This window comes from Schistocerca americana, chromosome X, assembly GCF_021461395.2.
Source record: "Schistocerca americana isolate TAMUIC-IGC-003095 chromosome X, iqSchAmer2.1, whole genome shotgun sequence".
Lineage (NCBI taxonomy): Eukaryota > Metazoa > Arthropoda > Insecta > Orthoptera > Acrididae > Schistocerca > Schistocerca americana.
Window position 1 is genome coordinate 672,513,677 of NC_060130.1, and position 14,509 is coordinate 672,528,185.

General features: G+C 38.5%; 1 protein-coding gene across 1 annotated transcript in view; it reads left to right on the forward strand.

Moving 5' to 3' along the window:
• Nucleotides 1–14,509, forward strand: part of LOC124555746 (vacuolar protein sorting-associated protein 13A-like) — a 689,798-nt gene that overhangs the window by 479,204 nt on the left and 196,085 nt on the right. Inside the window, exons 45-47 of the mRNA XM_047129770.1 lie at nt 6,521–6,871; nt 8,949–9,074; nt 9,170–9,316. Of these exons, the coding sequence (XP_046985726.1) occupies nt 6,521–6,871; nt 8,949–9,074; nt 9,170–9,316 (624 nt within the window). The remainder of the gene's footprint in view (nt 1–6,520; nt 6,872–8,948; nt 9,075–9,169; nt 9,317–14,509) is intronic.

Here is a 14,509-nt window from a genome sequence, read left to right on the forward strand (position 1 = left end):
TGAACACAAGGCTCCCAACACACATCCCTGGAGCACTTTCAAAGTTACTTTTACATCTATTGATGACTCTCCATCAAAGATAGCGTAATACACCCTTCCTACCAAAACATCCTCATCCACACACAAAGTTCACATTATACCTCATATGATTGTTCTTTTGAGAATATGTGTTGTTGTGGCAATGAGTGAAATGCTTTTCAGAAATCAAGAAATACTATGTCTATCTGACTGCCTGGAGCTGGCCGGAGTGGCCATGCAGTTCTAGGCGCTACAGTCTGGAACCGAGCGACCGCTATGGTCACAGGTTCGAATCCTGCCTCGGGCATGGATGTGTGTGATGTCCTTAGGTTAGTTAGGTTTAATTAGTTCTTAGTTCTAGGCGACTGCTGACCTCAGAAGCTAAGTTGCATAGTGCTCAGAGCCATTTGAACCATTTTTTTGACTGCCTGTATCTAAGGCTTTCAGTATGTCAAGTGAGAAAAGTACAAATTGGGTTTCACATGATTGATGTTTACAGAATCTGTGCTGAATTTCATTGAGGAGGTCATTCTGTTTGAGATACTTCATTATGTTTGAACTCAGAATGTGTTCTAGGAGTCTATAAAAAATCAATGTCAAGGATATTGGGCATGGTTTTTTGTTTGGGGGTTAGATTATAGTTTAAAGAATGGCTAACTCAGCTGCGAATTCAGTATAGAATCTGATAGGGATTCAATCATGCCCTGAAGTTTTGTTTAGTTTCACCAATTTCAGCTATTTCTCAACATCACTGACACTTAACACTCATTTCATTCATTTTTTCAGTGGTACAAACATCAAATTGGTGTGATTCTTCTGGGTTTTCCTTTGTAAAGAAACATTTGAAAACATAGTTAAGCAATTTTATTTTTGTTTCCAACTTAATTTCAGATCCTGTCTCACTTGGGAGTGATTGGACACTAACATTGGTGCCACTAGCAGCGTTTACATACGACCAGAATTTCTTTGCATTTTGTGGAGGATCATGTTACAAAATTCTCATACAGTAGTCATTGAAGGCTTTTTACTCACTGCTCTCTTGACAGACCAATGAGTTTCTTTCAGCATCTCCATATGCATAGCTCCATGCTTTGTTTTGCACATATTATGCAGTGATCTCTGTTTCTTTAGAAGTCTTCATACAGTGACTGTACACCATGGAGGGTCCCAACATGTATGAACTGTTCTACTGGGGACAAATCTTTCGAGTGCTGTTCCTCCTCTATATACTCCTGTCCTGTGTAGTTCCAAGTTCCATATTAATATATGATACCCTTGTGTTAGGTAGTTTTCAGAGAAAGCATTTGGTAATGTGTCACAGAATGTCTTGTGATACCCACCACTAACAATCTGTGGTTTTTCCAAATGATTGTTGACGGTTGGAGTATCCTCCAATGATTACAGTATGATTACACAACATTCATACAAGTAAACTGCTGCTTTCTCTAAAGTTTTCCGTGATATTAGGAGTTGAGTCTGGCAGCCAGTAGAAGGACCCAATTATAATTTTATGCCCACACATGATACTGAGTCTTGCCCAAACAGGCTCTCAAGCAGTTTCAATTTCTATCTGGTTGAATTTGAGTTTCTTGTCTGCTGCAACAAATTTACCATGTTCATTTCTCATTAGCCTATCATTTTGATATACACTTAAATTTTCCTCAAACATCTCACTGCTATCAAATTCAGATTTTAATCAGCTTTCTATACCTAGTAGTACGTGTGTTTCACTGCTTTTGAGAAGTGCTTCAAACTCTGGCAATTTGTTGTCAAAGCTTTGGCAGTTAATTGCTAGGATTCTAATGCTCTTGACTCTGGGAGGCATTCCTTTGGATCGTATATTTTTACAGGTCTCCTACAGCTGTCACTATCTGAACTGGATGGAGAGTAAAAAAAAAAAAAAAAAAAAAAAAAAAGACTTGCATGCACCTCGCACAAAGTCAGCTACCTGTGTAGCAGCCTCTGATGTGTAGTGCACACCTGACCCATTTAGGGGAACCCTACAGTTCTCAACCCAATGGTGCAAGTCCAGGTAGTCACAGTGTCATAGCTTGTCACAGAACCTTTGAAGTCTCTGGTTCAGTCCTTCCACTTTACCAAGAACAAGGGGGCCATGATCATTTCTGGAAACACTGAGGCAAATTTTGAGTTGTTGAAACTCTGTGTGCAAGGCTGGTTTTCTTAACCTCCTCTTCCAGTGGCTGGAATGGTCCAAGTATGACTTCAGAGTCCAGGCAACAGGCATTATTTCTTCCTGTATGCACCACAATCTGGAGTTGGTTGCCTGAGTGCACATTTGGTGTTCCTTCCTGTGACCTTCTGCTAATTCCATAAGGGGTGCCATTATTCATACCATTATTCACTCTACATTTGAACTACCAACAATTAATGGAGCCTTACTCTTTTATGTTTGCCTCCTCTTGACACAGGTCGAAGCAGTTTTCCCCATCACAGGTGAAGTGAGTCCCACTGACTCAGTTTCAGTGTCAGTGAAAGATAGCCCCTCAAACCTTGTTGGTTAGGGTGATTGGTAGAACATCCTGAGTCCTCTCTGGTCCATGTCTACCCTGCACAGGATGTCTAGACTGACCATTGACACACCACTCACAGTCAAGTGGACAAGTAATGATAGATCCTGTACTCTCAGTAGAGGAGACAGGATTAATACTTGACGTACCTTTGATACTTCTGATACAAAACTCTGGGGAGCTCTGCCAGCATACCAATTCACAGGAGCTGCAAATCATGTGACAGTAGTCAGGGCAATTGCCAGCTGCTTACAAACTTTAATCAACTCATCCTGTGTTGGTGGACAGCATTCACAGTGTGTCTGCATTATGACTGGTGCAGGGTTTTACAGGACAGTGTATGTATAACTTTCAACTTAGTCTACTGTTTATCTTTTAATCTTTTGAGCTAAAAATGTTACTAATTTCCTTTCATAATTGAAGCAGTTAGTACACAAAATGAATTATCTTTTAGGACAACAGAAAACCTTTGGTAAAAATTACAAGTTTCCTAAAACTTTTTGAAGCTATAGTCACTACAAAACTCGAAAACAATGTAAATGTATGATAAATGTGGATAATGTACACCTCTCTTGAAAGCTAAAACTAAATCTAACATAATATGTTAGTCATAATAGAGCTATGTGTGACTAACTAAATCACAAATGCCAGTTTACTATGACATGGCTGATGCATATGACAATGGTAACTTCTGAAAATTGTAAAAAAATATATGTTGATCCACAATGATATAAACTGACATTCATGGTGAGCTATTCTTTTTCAGAAACTGTAAATCACAAATCCTGCATTGCTATGAAATATGTTATCCATAACTTATGAAAATTTTTAAAAAATATGCTGTTATAAGCATCTGATAATTCTCAAAAATAAATTTGTATCTCATGTAATCATACAGTGAATTTAGGAAACAACTGTATTTGAATGAGGCTAGGCCTACTGTGTGTTTGTCATGTCACCTGTAAATGTTCAGAATTTCATAATATATCACAATAGACAAGATTAATAACATAGACAGTGAAAGATTATAGAAAAGTAATGTGATCAGAAACAATATTAGAAACTGGGGTTTTGAATGAGCAAATGAATCTGGCACATGTGGTCTCACAGAAAGGAAACCGCAGAAATTGGCTTTCATATGTAAACAAGCATGTGAATTGCCCAGGTTTTTTACTTAGTTAACTCTGTGAAAACTTTTTCACTGGAGCGTGGAAGATGAACACTGCAGCATCAGTTGACCTATGTAAACATTATGAAACTTGTGCAGCTTCAACAAAGCACATCTTCTGCCAGGAGCAGCTAACAGTGCCTTCCACAAAACATTCACCTTCCACTGCAGTAGGAGAGGGATATTTACTTTATGCAAGATTTCCTCCATGGATTGCATAGTGTTTGTATTTCAGGAATGATGTCAGTAGTGATAGACATTCTGGCATTCTGGTGAACCGTTTTACTGATTTTAGTGACTTAGTAATATGCTCTAGTGTTTTCTGAACATAGGGAGGAATCTTCTTCTGCTTTTAATAATTATAAATATATTTTGATACAGCTATACCTTGTTAGTGTTCACTTTTGTCATAGATATTGTTGATTGCTCTGAAGGACTAGACTATCAAACTCTCTTTGGTGGTTGGGTGCTAGATACAGACAAAGGTACACACAGCCCATTGGGAGATATTTTGTTTTGGGAATCATGAGCAATTTTGCTCCTACAATCCAATAGGGGAGTAATAATTGACTCAGTTTCCTTAATCATACAGTAAAGCTGCATGTCCTCAGGAAAAATTACGGCTGTAGCAAACTTTGAGGTTTGCCGATGACATTGTAATTCTGTCAGAGACAGCAAAGGACTTGGAAGAGCAGTTGAACGGAATGGACAGTGTCTTGAAAGGAGGATATAAGATGAACATCAACAAAAGCAAAACGTGGATAATGGAATGTAGTCAAATTAAATCGCGTGATGCTGAGGGGATTAGATTAGGAAATGAGACACTTAAAGTAGTAAAGGAGTTTTGCTATTTAGGGAGTAAAATAACTGATGATGGTCGAAGTAGAGAGGATATAAAGTGTAGACTGGCAATGGCAAGGAAATCGTTTCTGAAGAAGAGAAATTTGTTAACATCTAGTATAGATTTAAGTGTCAGGAAGTCGTTTCTGAAAGTATTTGTATGGAGTGTAGCCATGTATGGAAGTGAAACATGGACAATAACCAGTTTGGACAAGAAGAGAATGGAAGCTTTCGAAATGTGGTGCTACAGAAGAATGCTGAAGATAAGGTGGGTAGATCACGTAACTAATGAGAAAGTATTGAATAGGATTGGGGAGAAGAGAAGTTTGTGGCACAACTTGACTAGAAGAAGGGATCGGTTGGTAGGACATGTTTTGAGGCATCAAGGGATCACAAATTTAGCATTGGAGGGCAGCGTGGAGGGTAAAAATCGTAGAGGGAGACCAAGAGATGAATACACTAAGCAGATTCAGAAGGATGTAGGTTGCAGTAGGTACTGGGAGATGAAGAAGCTTGCACAGGATAGAGTAGCATGGAGAGCTGCATCAAACCAGTCTCAGGACTGAAGACCACAACAACAATTGACTCAGACAGAGCCCCACCTGCCAGGGTAACCCTTTTAGAACTGAGGCGTATTGCAGGTTTCACAGAGGTTGCCAACTTGTTTTCCTAAATAACCATCCATCCCATTGGCCCATAGCATAGATTGAGATTTAGTTTCCTTTTATAGAGGTTTGTATCACCTTTATGATTTGGACAATTAACCTTAGATCCACCTTTCCCTGTGGCTCATAATGTTCCACTGCTATGCTTCACAGTGGTAACTGAAGTATGCCCAGTGCTTGTAGTTGCAGATGACTTTTAGTCATTGCCAGTTCCCAGCTCAGGAACCCCAGGTTTGCCAGACTCATAGCCAATTGGTGAACACTGATCTCCCTGAGTTGTTTGCCATTTGTCACAACACAGGAGGCATGGGTGCGTTATTGAATGTCATGCACATAAGAAGCATTATCCCCCTGTTTTATGAAAGGCAAAATTCAAATTCTTATCGCACTTCCCCCTGCCAACTGAAATTAGTGTGCCATGTTGTGGAGTTGTGAGGAGTTACTGAATCATAGTTTCGTACTGTATGGGAATTTGTAACCTGTCCTGTGGAGTCACCATAAATAAGTAGTTCAGGGTACTAAAACTGTGTTATCATGGTGTACACAAACATGCAGTAATGTACAGAAAAATTTAAAAATACACTTTTAGGATAAATACATTACTTAATAAATAGACACTGCAATGCCAATTATGGTAATTACTTTATTTCCTAACATGCTGTGACCAATATAAGAACTGACAGGCCATGTTTTTGTGTTTTGTTTTACAAGAGATAGTAATAGAGTATTACACGTTTTATCTCTGTTAAGTTAGTCCTTTAGTGCGTAGTAGTCTACATTTGAGCCAAACTTGAAAAACACTGTGTACTGTCAGCATGATTTTTTTCCTTTTAGTGAAACTGGTATGTGTATTGGTTCTTGAGGTTACTACACCTAATTGATAAGCAATTTGGGAAAAAACTTTTATGTTTTGTGACATTTCTGGCACATTATGCATATAGGGTGCAATCTCTAGCAGTTCAGTGTTCTTTTATTACTATTTTACTATGCAACATAACTACAACCCTATGCATGATATCCAGTGGCATGTGATCTACATCAGTACTCCTTTACTCAAGCAGTATGGAACATTTTCAAACAATTTCTGTCTGTACTCATACATAAATGAACCGCACTGTTCACACACTGGACTAAGTATCTATGCACCCTTCAACTGTAGAAATTTGTATCGCTGTTGGTCTCCCCATATAGGTAAGTGTCCAACATTGGTTAATGAGTGTGTGTGATTAATGATACAAAGAGTTTCAAAATGTCCCATACCACATGAGTAAAGGCTTATTGATGTTTTATTTCTTTTGTAGGGTTCCTTGTCAGATATTGTTTATGAAGCACAGGGAGAAGAACCATTGCTTTTTTGCTACAAAAAACACAGACGTCGATGTGTCCGTCTTCGAGCATATCACTCTTCCTGGTCACCTGCATTTTCCTTAGACAATGCAGGATGTGTTGGTCTGATAGTGTGCCATGACCGAGAAAGGAAAAGACACTACCGAATATTGCTGATATCTTCACTATCACAGCTGTGCCCTCAGCTTACTCGCATTGTGACTTTTCTTCCCAATTTCATTGTTACTAATAACAGCAACAAACATCTGAGATTTATGGAAGAAAATGAAAGGGCAGACTTATGGATTGACTTGTCACCTGGTCAGGTATGTTGCATTTTGAAATTCATCTACAGATATCTTGGATTCAAACTCTGTGTGCTGTAGGGCAAAGTTTGTTTTAAGTAAGTTTTCATTTTACTTAAATTTTTTTCACAGGCAGTTTTTTTTATTTTTCAATGCTATTTTATCTAAATGTTTGTACATTTTGAATGACTTACTCATCTATATTATAGTTACACAGTCTAATAATCATACACTGCAGTAGTTGTCTGTTACGCCAACTTACTTGCATGCATATTTTGATTACCTTAATGTTCTTACACCACAGATGGGACATGAAGAACTGGAAATTTATGTATATTAACTTCTTTTCTGTATGCAAGGCCTATTAATTTAGAAAGAGTTGTTATAAGTATCTGCCTTTTTCTCTTATGATAACAGAAATGGGAACTTTGTACCAACAATCTGTAGATAAATGACAACTGATGCAAAGATGCATATAAAAGCTCAGAAAGTTGGTGTAGCTTTGAAGCACTTACCTGTTGTTACTTTACAGCTTCACACATAGCCCTTCTTATAGATGCATGTTACCATTATGTTTCCACTTTCAATTTTTTTTACATTCAGCAGAAGGGGTAAAGGTAACCACTCACTTTGTGGTTGAGCACTGAATGGTAGACATGCACATGATAGGTAATGAATACACACTTTTAAATAGAAAAATAGAGAAGTTCTAGAAACTTGGGTTGTTTCTCACAGAGTATCTCTGTGTAGCATGTACCTCCTGTTATAGTTAAGTTATAACACTAGAACTAGAAATTATGTAGCTTCCAGATGCAGTCATTGATGGGATGGAACTGGCGGCACCTATGGCCAGATCACAAACAATCATGGAGTCTGTTTTGCCATACCTGGGTCACCAACAATGCTACCTGACTTACATGACCCCCACATGAACTAATGGAGGCTGGCTGCAATCAGGTTCTACTGACATCCAACCACGCACAAGTCACAACCTGCTGACTCATGTTATCATTAGGTTCCATCAAAAGTCACCATGATTCAACATGGCTGGTTGTAGTTTCATCAATGGCACCACCATGCTGTAGGCTTGGCATTGGGGCCATCACTGCTTGGTCAGTGCTAGCCTTTCCCCTTCAGCTCCCTCAATGGCCAGATGAAAAATCACAGCATAGAGACACAACATTAACTCATATGTTTAAATTTAAAATTGGCATGGAGATTCTCAGGATTCATATCTGAATCCAGCTGTTGGTTTCTCCATGTCTGTCACAAACTTGCAGTGTCTGCACAACGTAATCTCTTCTGGATACCATACAAAGAGATAAAGCAGTGCCTGAGGACAGACAATGTCATTATTTGTTGGCACCAGTCGTGGTCTGCTATGGTCTGTGTTCAGAATGTCCCTATGTGCTATAATACTTAACTTCTATCTACTTACTGTATAGATGTGTCACAAAGTAGAGATGACACAGAAGATCAAATTGACTTCATGATAAAACAGACTATGAAGCATAATCACATGCCTTCAACCTTGCACAGTACTTCACATCCTACCTGCCTTTTCACAACCATTTTATTATAACCATGTGAAAGAATGAAATACATTTACAACATTAGTTATGGAGATGGATAATTGAGAATTAATAGACTCAAAGTCTTCCTCATCAGCTGGAGCCGGCCGGAGTGGCTGAACAGTTCTAGGCGCTTCAGTCTGGAACCGTGCGACCGCTATGGTTGCAGGTTCGAATCCTGCCTCGGGCATGCGTCTGTGTGTTGTCCTTAGGTTAGTTAGGTTTAAGTAGTTCTAAGTTCTAGGGGACTGATTACCTCAGATGATAAGTCCCATAATGCTCAGAGCCATTTGAACCATTTTTTTTTTTTCATAAGCTGGAATTGAAACACAGATAAAATGTTACTGATTCACAAATGAAACAACTCTATAAAAGAAATTTTCTGTACTGATTCATACAATATGAGAATCTCATTTTATGGGTATTTGGATGTGTTAAACATTGGTTATTGTCCAAAATAAATTTTATACATTCAAATGAGAAAATTTTGATAATTAATCACTAGTGTGTGTATTTCATTATTTCAGTGTGTGCCATTTTGGCCAGAAACAGAATCAATGAACATGTATGTTAAATTTAGAGACAGCAAGATTATGTCTCAACATTTTCCCATAACAATTGTCCACCACACAGTTCTTCGAATGGATAAAGGCGTGAGTCTTGTTACTTGTTTCATTATTGAAATACGTTTGAGTTTAATATTGGATATGTACACAACATATACTCTCAAATATGTTTCTTCTGACAGTGTGGTCTATGTGTTTCGGTGACTGGTGGTGGGGATAAACCATTCTCTATTGCCTTCAATAACTACAGCTTTGGAGAAGCACCAGTTAGGATTGACAACTTGTGTGAGGATCTGTTTCTCAAGATCTACCAGCAAGATCTTGGTCAGGTATTATCCTTCATTTATTCTTAAAACAGGAAATCAGTAGCAAACTATTTTTAGAATAATAAAATTGTATTATGGAAATGATATAGGAAATTTTAAAATATTTACATCACCCATCATCTCTCTTCCAACAGCCAACACACTAATCACATCCATTGCCACTTATTCATAGTTCCTTTCCCAGTACCACCAGGCTCCGTGCTTGTCACTGTAGATGCAACATTGTTGTATACAAACATCCCATATTGTCTTGGCCTCACTACCATGAAAAACTGATTTTTTAAGGGTCCTCATGACACCAAATTCACCACATAAACCTTTTGCCTTTTGGCAGCAGTGCTGTGCCACATAATTATTTCTTCATGGATGAGTTTAAAAAAGGAATTCCCATTGATACCTACATGGCACCAGGCTATGCTAACTTCTTTATGGACCATTTGGAGGATTTCTTCCTATCCACTAAATACACAAAATCTGGGGTATAGATTCATTAATGATATCTTCATGATCTGGAAGAGTGACAAAGCAACCGATACTCTTTTCTCCTGAACCTCAAAATCTACTGCCAAATCTAATGTCTCTGGTCATTTTGAGCTCAGTGAGCTAACTTTCTAGGTGTTTATCTTCATCTGTAACATGAGTCTATAAGAACTTCTGCCCATATCAGATGTGCAGTATATGAACAGCATCTCCATTTTGACAGCTCTCAAGTATTCCACAGTGAAAAGTCCTCCCCCTTATCCCCTTGTAGTACTCAAACCAATGGTTGCCTCATCTGCAGGGAGAATCAGCAGCTAAACAGCTATAGTCATAGCCTAGTCAAAGCCTTTGAAAACAGGCAATATCCTGACCAGCCAATCCAGAAAGTGATTTCTTGTGCCATTCGCTTCATTGACCCCAAAAACCTTGTCACCACTGTTAACCAATTACTGACCAGTGCTGCTCTTATCACCCAGTATCACTTAGGCCTCAAAAAACTAACACATCCATCACCATAGCTCTGAACATCTCTCAATATTTCCTGAGATGAGAAATACCCTACCAAAAATCCTACCCTCTTATCACAAAGTAGTATTCTCTCACCTAATTAAGCTATGAAATGAAATACCCACATCTTTGTGTGTGTGTGTGTGTGTGTGTGTGTGTGTGTGTGTGTGTGTGTGTGTGTTTATTTTCCATTATTGTTGTCTTTCTCAGTCCTCATTTTACTAGTGACACTAACAGCCACCTGTTTTCTCCTTTCATGCTTCTAAATATCCCCCAACTCCCTCCTTGCCCTTTACATACTGCACTTTCCCCGTTGCCGCACTCCTTTCCTGTCTCTCCACTTCTTTCAACTTGACTGATAGAATGAAATATCCATTTACATGTAAGGTTTATGAATGTGAAATAAAACACTCTGGTCAAGAGGGTCAGGTTATTGTGTCACATAACTCTATTTCAGTACTGTAGTGAATAAGATTATTTATGTAAAGGTTACAAAAACTTGTGCTTGAGCTGCTGCTAGAATGGCAGAAATACTGTAAAGGTATTACAATTTGTCAGTTGTTTAACATGTATGGAACACAAGGTCTCTAAATAAAATGTGAGTCATAAAAAATAAGCAGATACAAGATAAACAGAAGGACAAAGAAAATATACAGTCAAGTAGGAAAAAAAAATAAAATGCACAATCTTCATTCTTTGTAATAAGATATCAGTGAAACTTGGGGTTGTAACAGTTCAGGAAAGCTTTCTCTGTCTAGATTGTGAAAACAGCTAGGCCACGTCTTTTGACCTTACTTCTGTCAGTTTGTTTATGTATTCTTTGAAGATGAAATATAGTTAGTCACTCAAAAAAATGGAATCATAGATTTAAAATTAGGTACACATCAGGAGAAAGAGTGTTGTGTTGTAGATAGCCACTGTAGAAGGGGCAGTTAAATCAGAAGGTCTTATGGAATTTTTACTCCTCCAGACTAATTCCTCAACTGATAATATATTTCTTGTACAGGGACAAGATAGACATTTTTAATAGACTTTCATCTACACATATGCTCCATGACTATTGCTTACCCAGTGTTATTATTTGCAATTGTTTTCACTCCCCACAAAGTGACATTAATTGGTTATTTTTGACTCCATAAAAATAGGAAAAACACTCACTGACACATTAAATAATGTTTGCTGAGGTGTTTTACATTAAATTCTATTGACTGATGTGCCTCACCAGTGTGTAAACTCATGTCAGATTTGTTCAGGTGAAGGGAAATTCCAGTTAGTAATACTTCAGGGTGATTTGACTCTAAGATTTTAATCTATTACTGAAAAATATTGCAGTATTTTTTTTCGCTGTTGTTGTTGTTGTGGTCTTCAGTCCTGAGACTGGTTTGATGCAGCTCTCCATGCTACTGTATCCTGTGCAAGCTTCTTCATCTCCCAGTACCTACTGCAACCTACATCCTTCTGAATCTGCATAGTGTATTCATCTCTTGGTCTCCCTCTACGATTTTTACCCTCCACGCTGCCCTCCAATACTAAATTGGTGATCCCTTGATGCCTCAACACACGTCCTACCAACCGATCCCTTCTGGTCAAGTTGTGCCACAAACTTCTATTCTCCCCAATCCTATTCAATACTTCCTCATTAGTTATGTGTTCTATCCATCTAATCTTCAGCATTCTTCTGTATCACCACATTTCAAAAGCTTCTATTCTCTTCTTGTCCAAACTATTTATCATCCAAGTTTCGCTTCCATACATGGCTACACTCCATACAAATACTTTCAGAAATGACTTCCAGACACTTAAATCTATACTCGATGTTAACAAATTTCTCTTCTTCAGAAACGCTTTCCTTGCCATTGCCAGTCTACATTTTATATCCTCTCTACTTCGACCATCATCAGTTATTTTACTCCCCAAATAGCAAAACTCCTTTACTACTTTAAGTGTCTCATTTCCTAATCTAATTCCCTCAGCATCACCTGACTTAATTCGACTACATTCCATTATCCTCATTTTGCTTTTGTTGATGTTCATCTTATATCCTCCTTTCAAGACACTATCCATTCCATTCAACTGCTCTTCCAAGTCCTTTGCTGTCTCTGACAGAATTACAATGTCATCGGCGAACCTCAAATTTTTTTTTTTCGTCTCCATGGATTTTAAAACCTACTCCAAATTTTTCTTTTGTTTCCTTCACTGCTTGCTCAATATACAGATTGAATAACATCGGGGAAAGACTACAACCCCATCTCACTCCCTTCCCAACCACTGCCTCCCTTTCATGTCCCTCGACTCTTATAACTGCCATCTGGTTTCTGTACAAATTGTACATAGCCTTCCGCTCCCTGTATTTTACCCCTGCCACCTTCAGAATTTGAAAGAGAGTATTCCAGTCAACATTGTCAAAAGCTTTCTCTACGTCTACAAATGCTAGAAACGTAGGTTTGCCTTTCCTTAATCTAGCTTCTAAGATAAGTCGTAGGGTCAGTATTGCCTCATGTGTTCCAATATTTCTACTGAATCCAAACTGATCTTCCCCGAGGTCGGCTTCTACTAGTTTTTCCATTCATCTGTAAAGAATTTGCGTTTTGAGGCTGTGACTTATTAAACTGATAGATCGGTCAACACCTGCTTTCTTTGGGATTGGAATCATTATATTCTTCTTGAAGTCTAAGGGTATTTCACCTGTCTCATACATCTTGATCACCAGATGGTAGTAATTCTAATGAAATGTTGTCTACTCCCAGGGCCTTGTTTCGACTCAGGTCCTTCAGTGCTCTGTCAAACTCTTCACGCAGTGTCATATCTGCCATTCCATCTTCATCTACATCCTCTTCCATTTCCATAATATTGTCCTCAAGTACATCACCCTTGTATAGACCCTCTATATACTCCTTCCACCTGCTGCTTTCCCTTCTTTGCTTAGAACTGGGTTTCCATCTGAGCTTTTAATATTCATACAAGTGGTTCTCTTTTCTCTGAAGGTCTCTTTAATTTTCCTGCAGGCTCTATCTATCTTACCCCTACTGAGATAAGCCTCTACATCCTTACATTTGCCCCCTAGCCATCCCTGCTTAGCCATTTTGCACTTCCTGTCGATCTCATTTTTGAGACGTTTGTATTCCTTTTTGCCTGCTTCATTTACTGCATTTTTATATTTTCTCCTTTCATCAGTTAAATACAATATATCTTCTGTTACCCAAGGATTTCTACCAGCCCTCATCTTTTTATCTACTTGATCCTCTGCTGCCTTCACTACTTCATCCCTCAAAGCTACCCATTCTTCTTCTACTGTATTTCTTTCCCCCATTCCTGTCAATTGTTCCCTTATGCTCTCCCTGAAACTCTGTACAACCTCTGGTTTAGTCAGTTTATCCAGGTCCCATCTCCTTAAATTCCCACCTTTTTGCAGTTTCTTCAGTTTCAATCTACAGGTCATAACCAATAGATTGTGGTCAGAATCCACATCTGCCCCTGGAAATGTCTTACAGTTTAAAACCTGGTTCCTAAATCTCTGTCTTACCATTATATAATCTATCTGAAACCTGTCAGTATCTCCAGGCTTCTTCCATGTACACAACCTTCTTTTATGATTCTTGAACCAAGTGTTAGCTATGATTAAGTTGTGCTCTGTGCAAAATTCTACCAGGCGGGTTCCTCTTTCATTTCTTACCCCCAGTCCATATTCACCTACTACATTTCCTTCTCTCCCTTTTCATACTGCCGAATTCCAGTCACCCATGACTATTAAATTTTCATCTCCCTTCACAATCTGAATAATTTCTTTTATTTCATCACACATTTCTTCAATTTCTTCATCATCTGCAGAGCTAGTTGGCATATAAACCTGTACTACTGTAGTAGTCGTGGGCTTCGTATCTATCTTGGCCACAATAATGCATTCACTATGCTGTTTCTTGTAGCTTACCCGCATTCCTATTTTCCTATTCATTATTGAACCTACTCCTGCATTACCCCTATTTGATTTTGTGTTTATAACCCTGTAGTCACCTGACCAGAAGTCTTGTTTCTCCTTCCACCGAACTTCGCTAATTCCCACTATATCTAACTTTAACCTATCCATTTCCCTTTTTAAATTTTCTAACCTACCTGTCCGATTAAGGGATCTGACATTCCACACTCCGATCCATAGAACGCCAGTTTTCTTTCTCCTGATAATGACATCCTCTTGAGTAGTCTCCCTCCCTC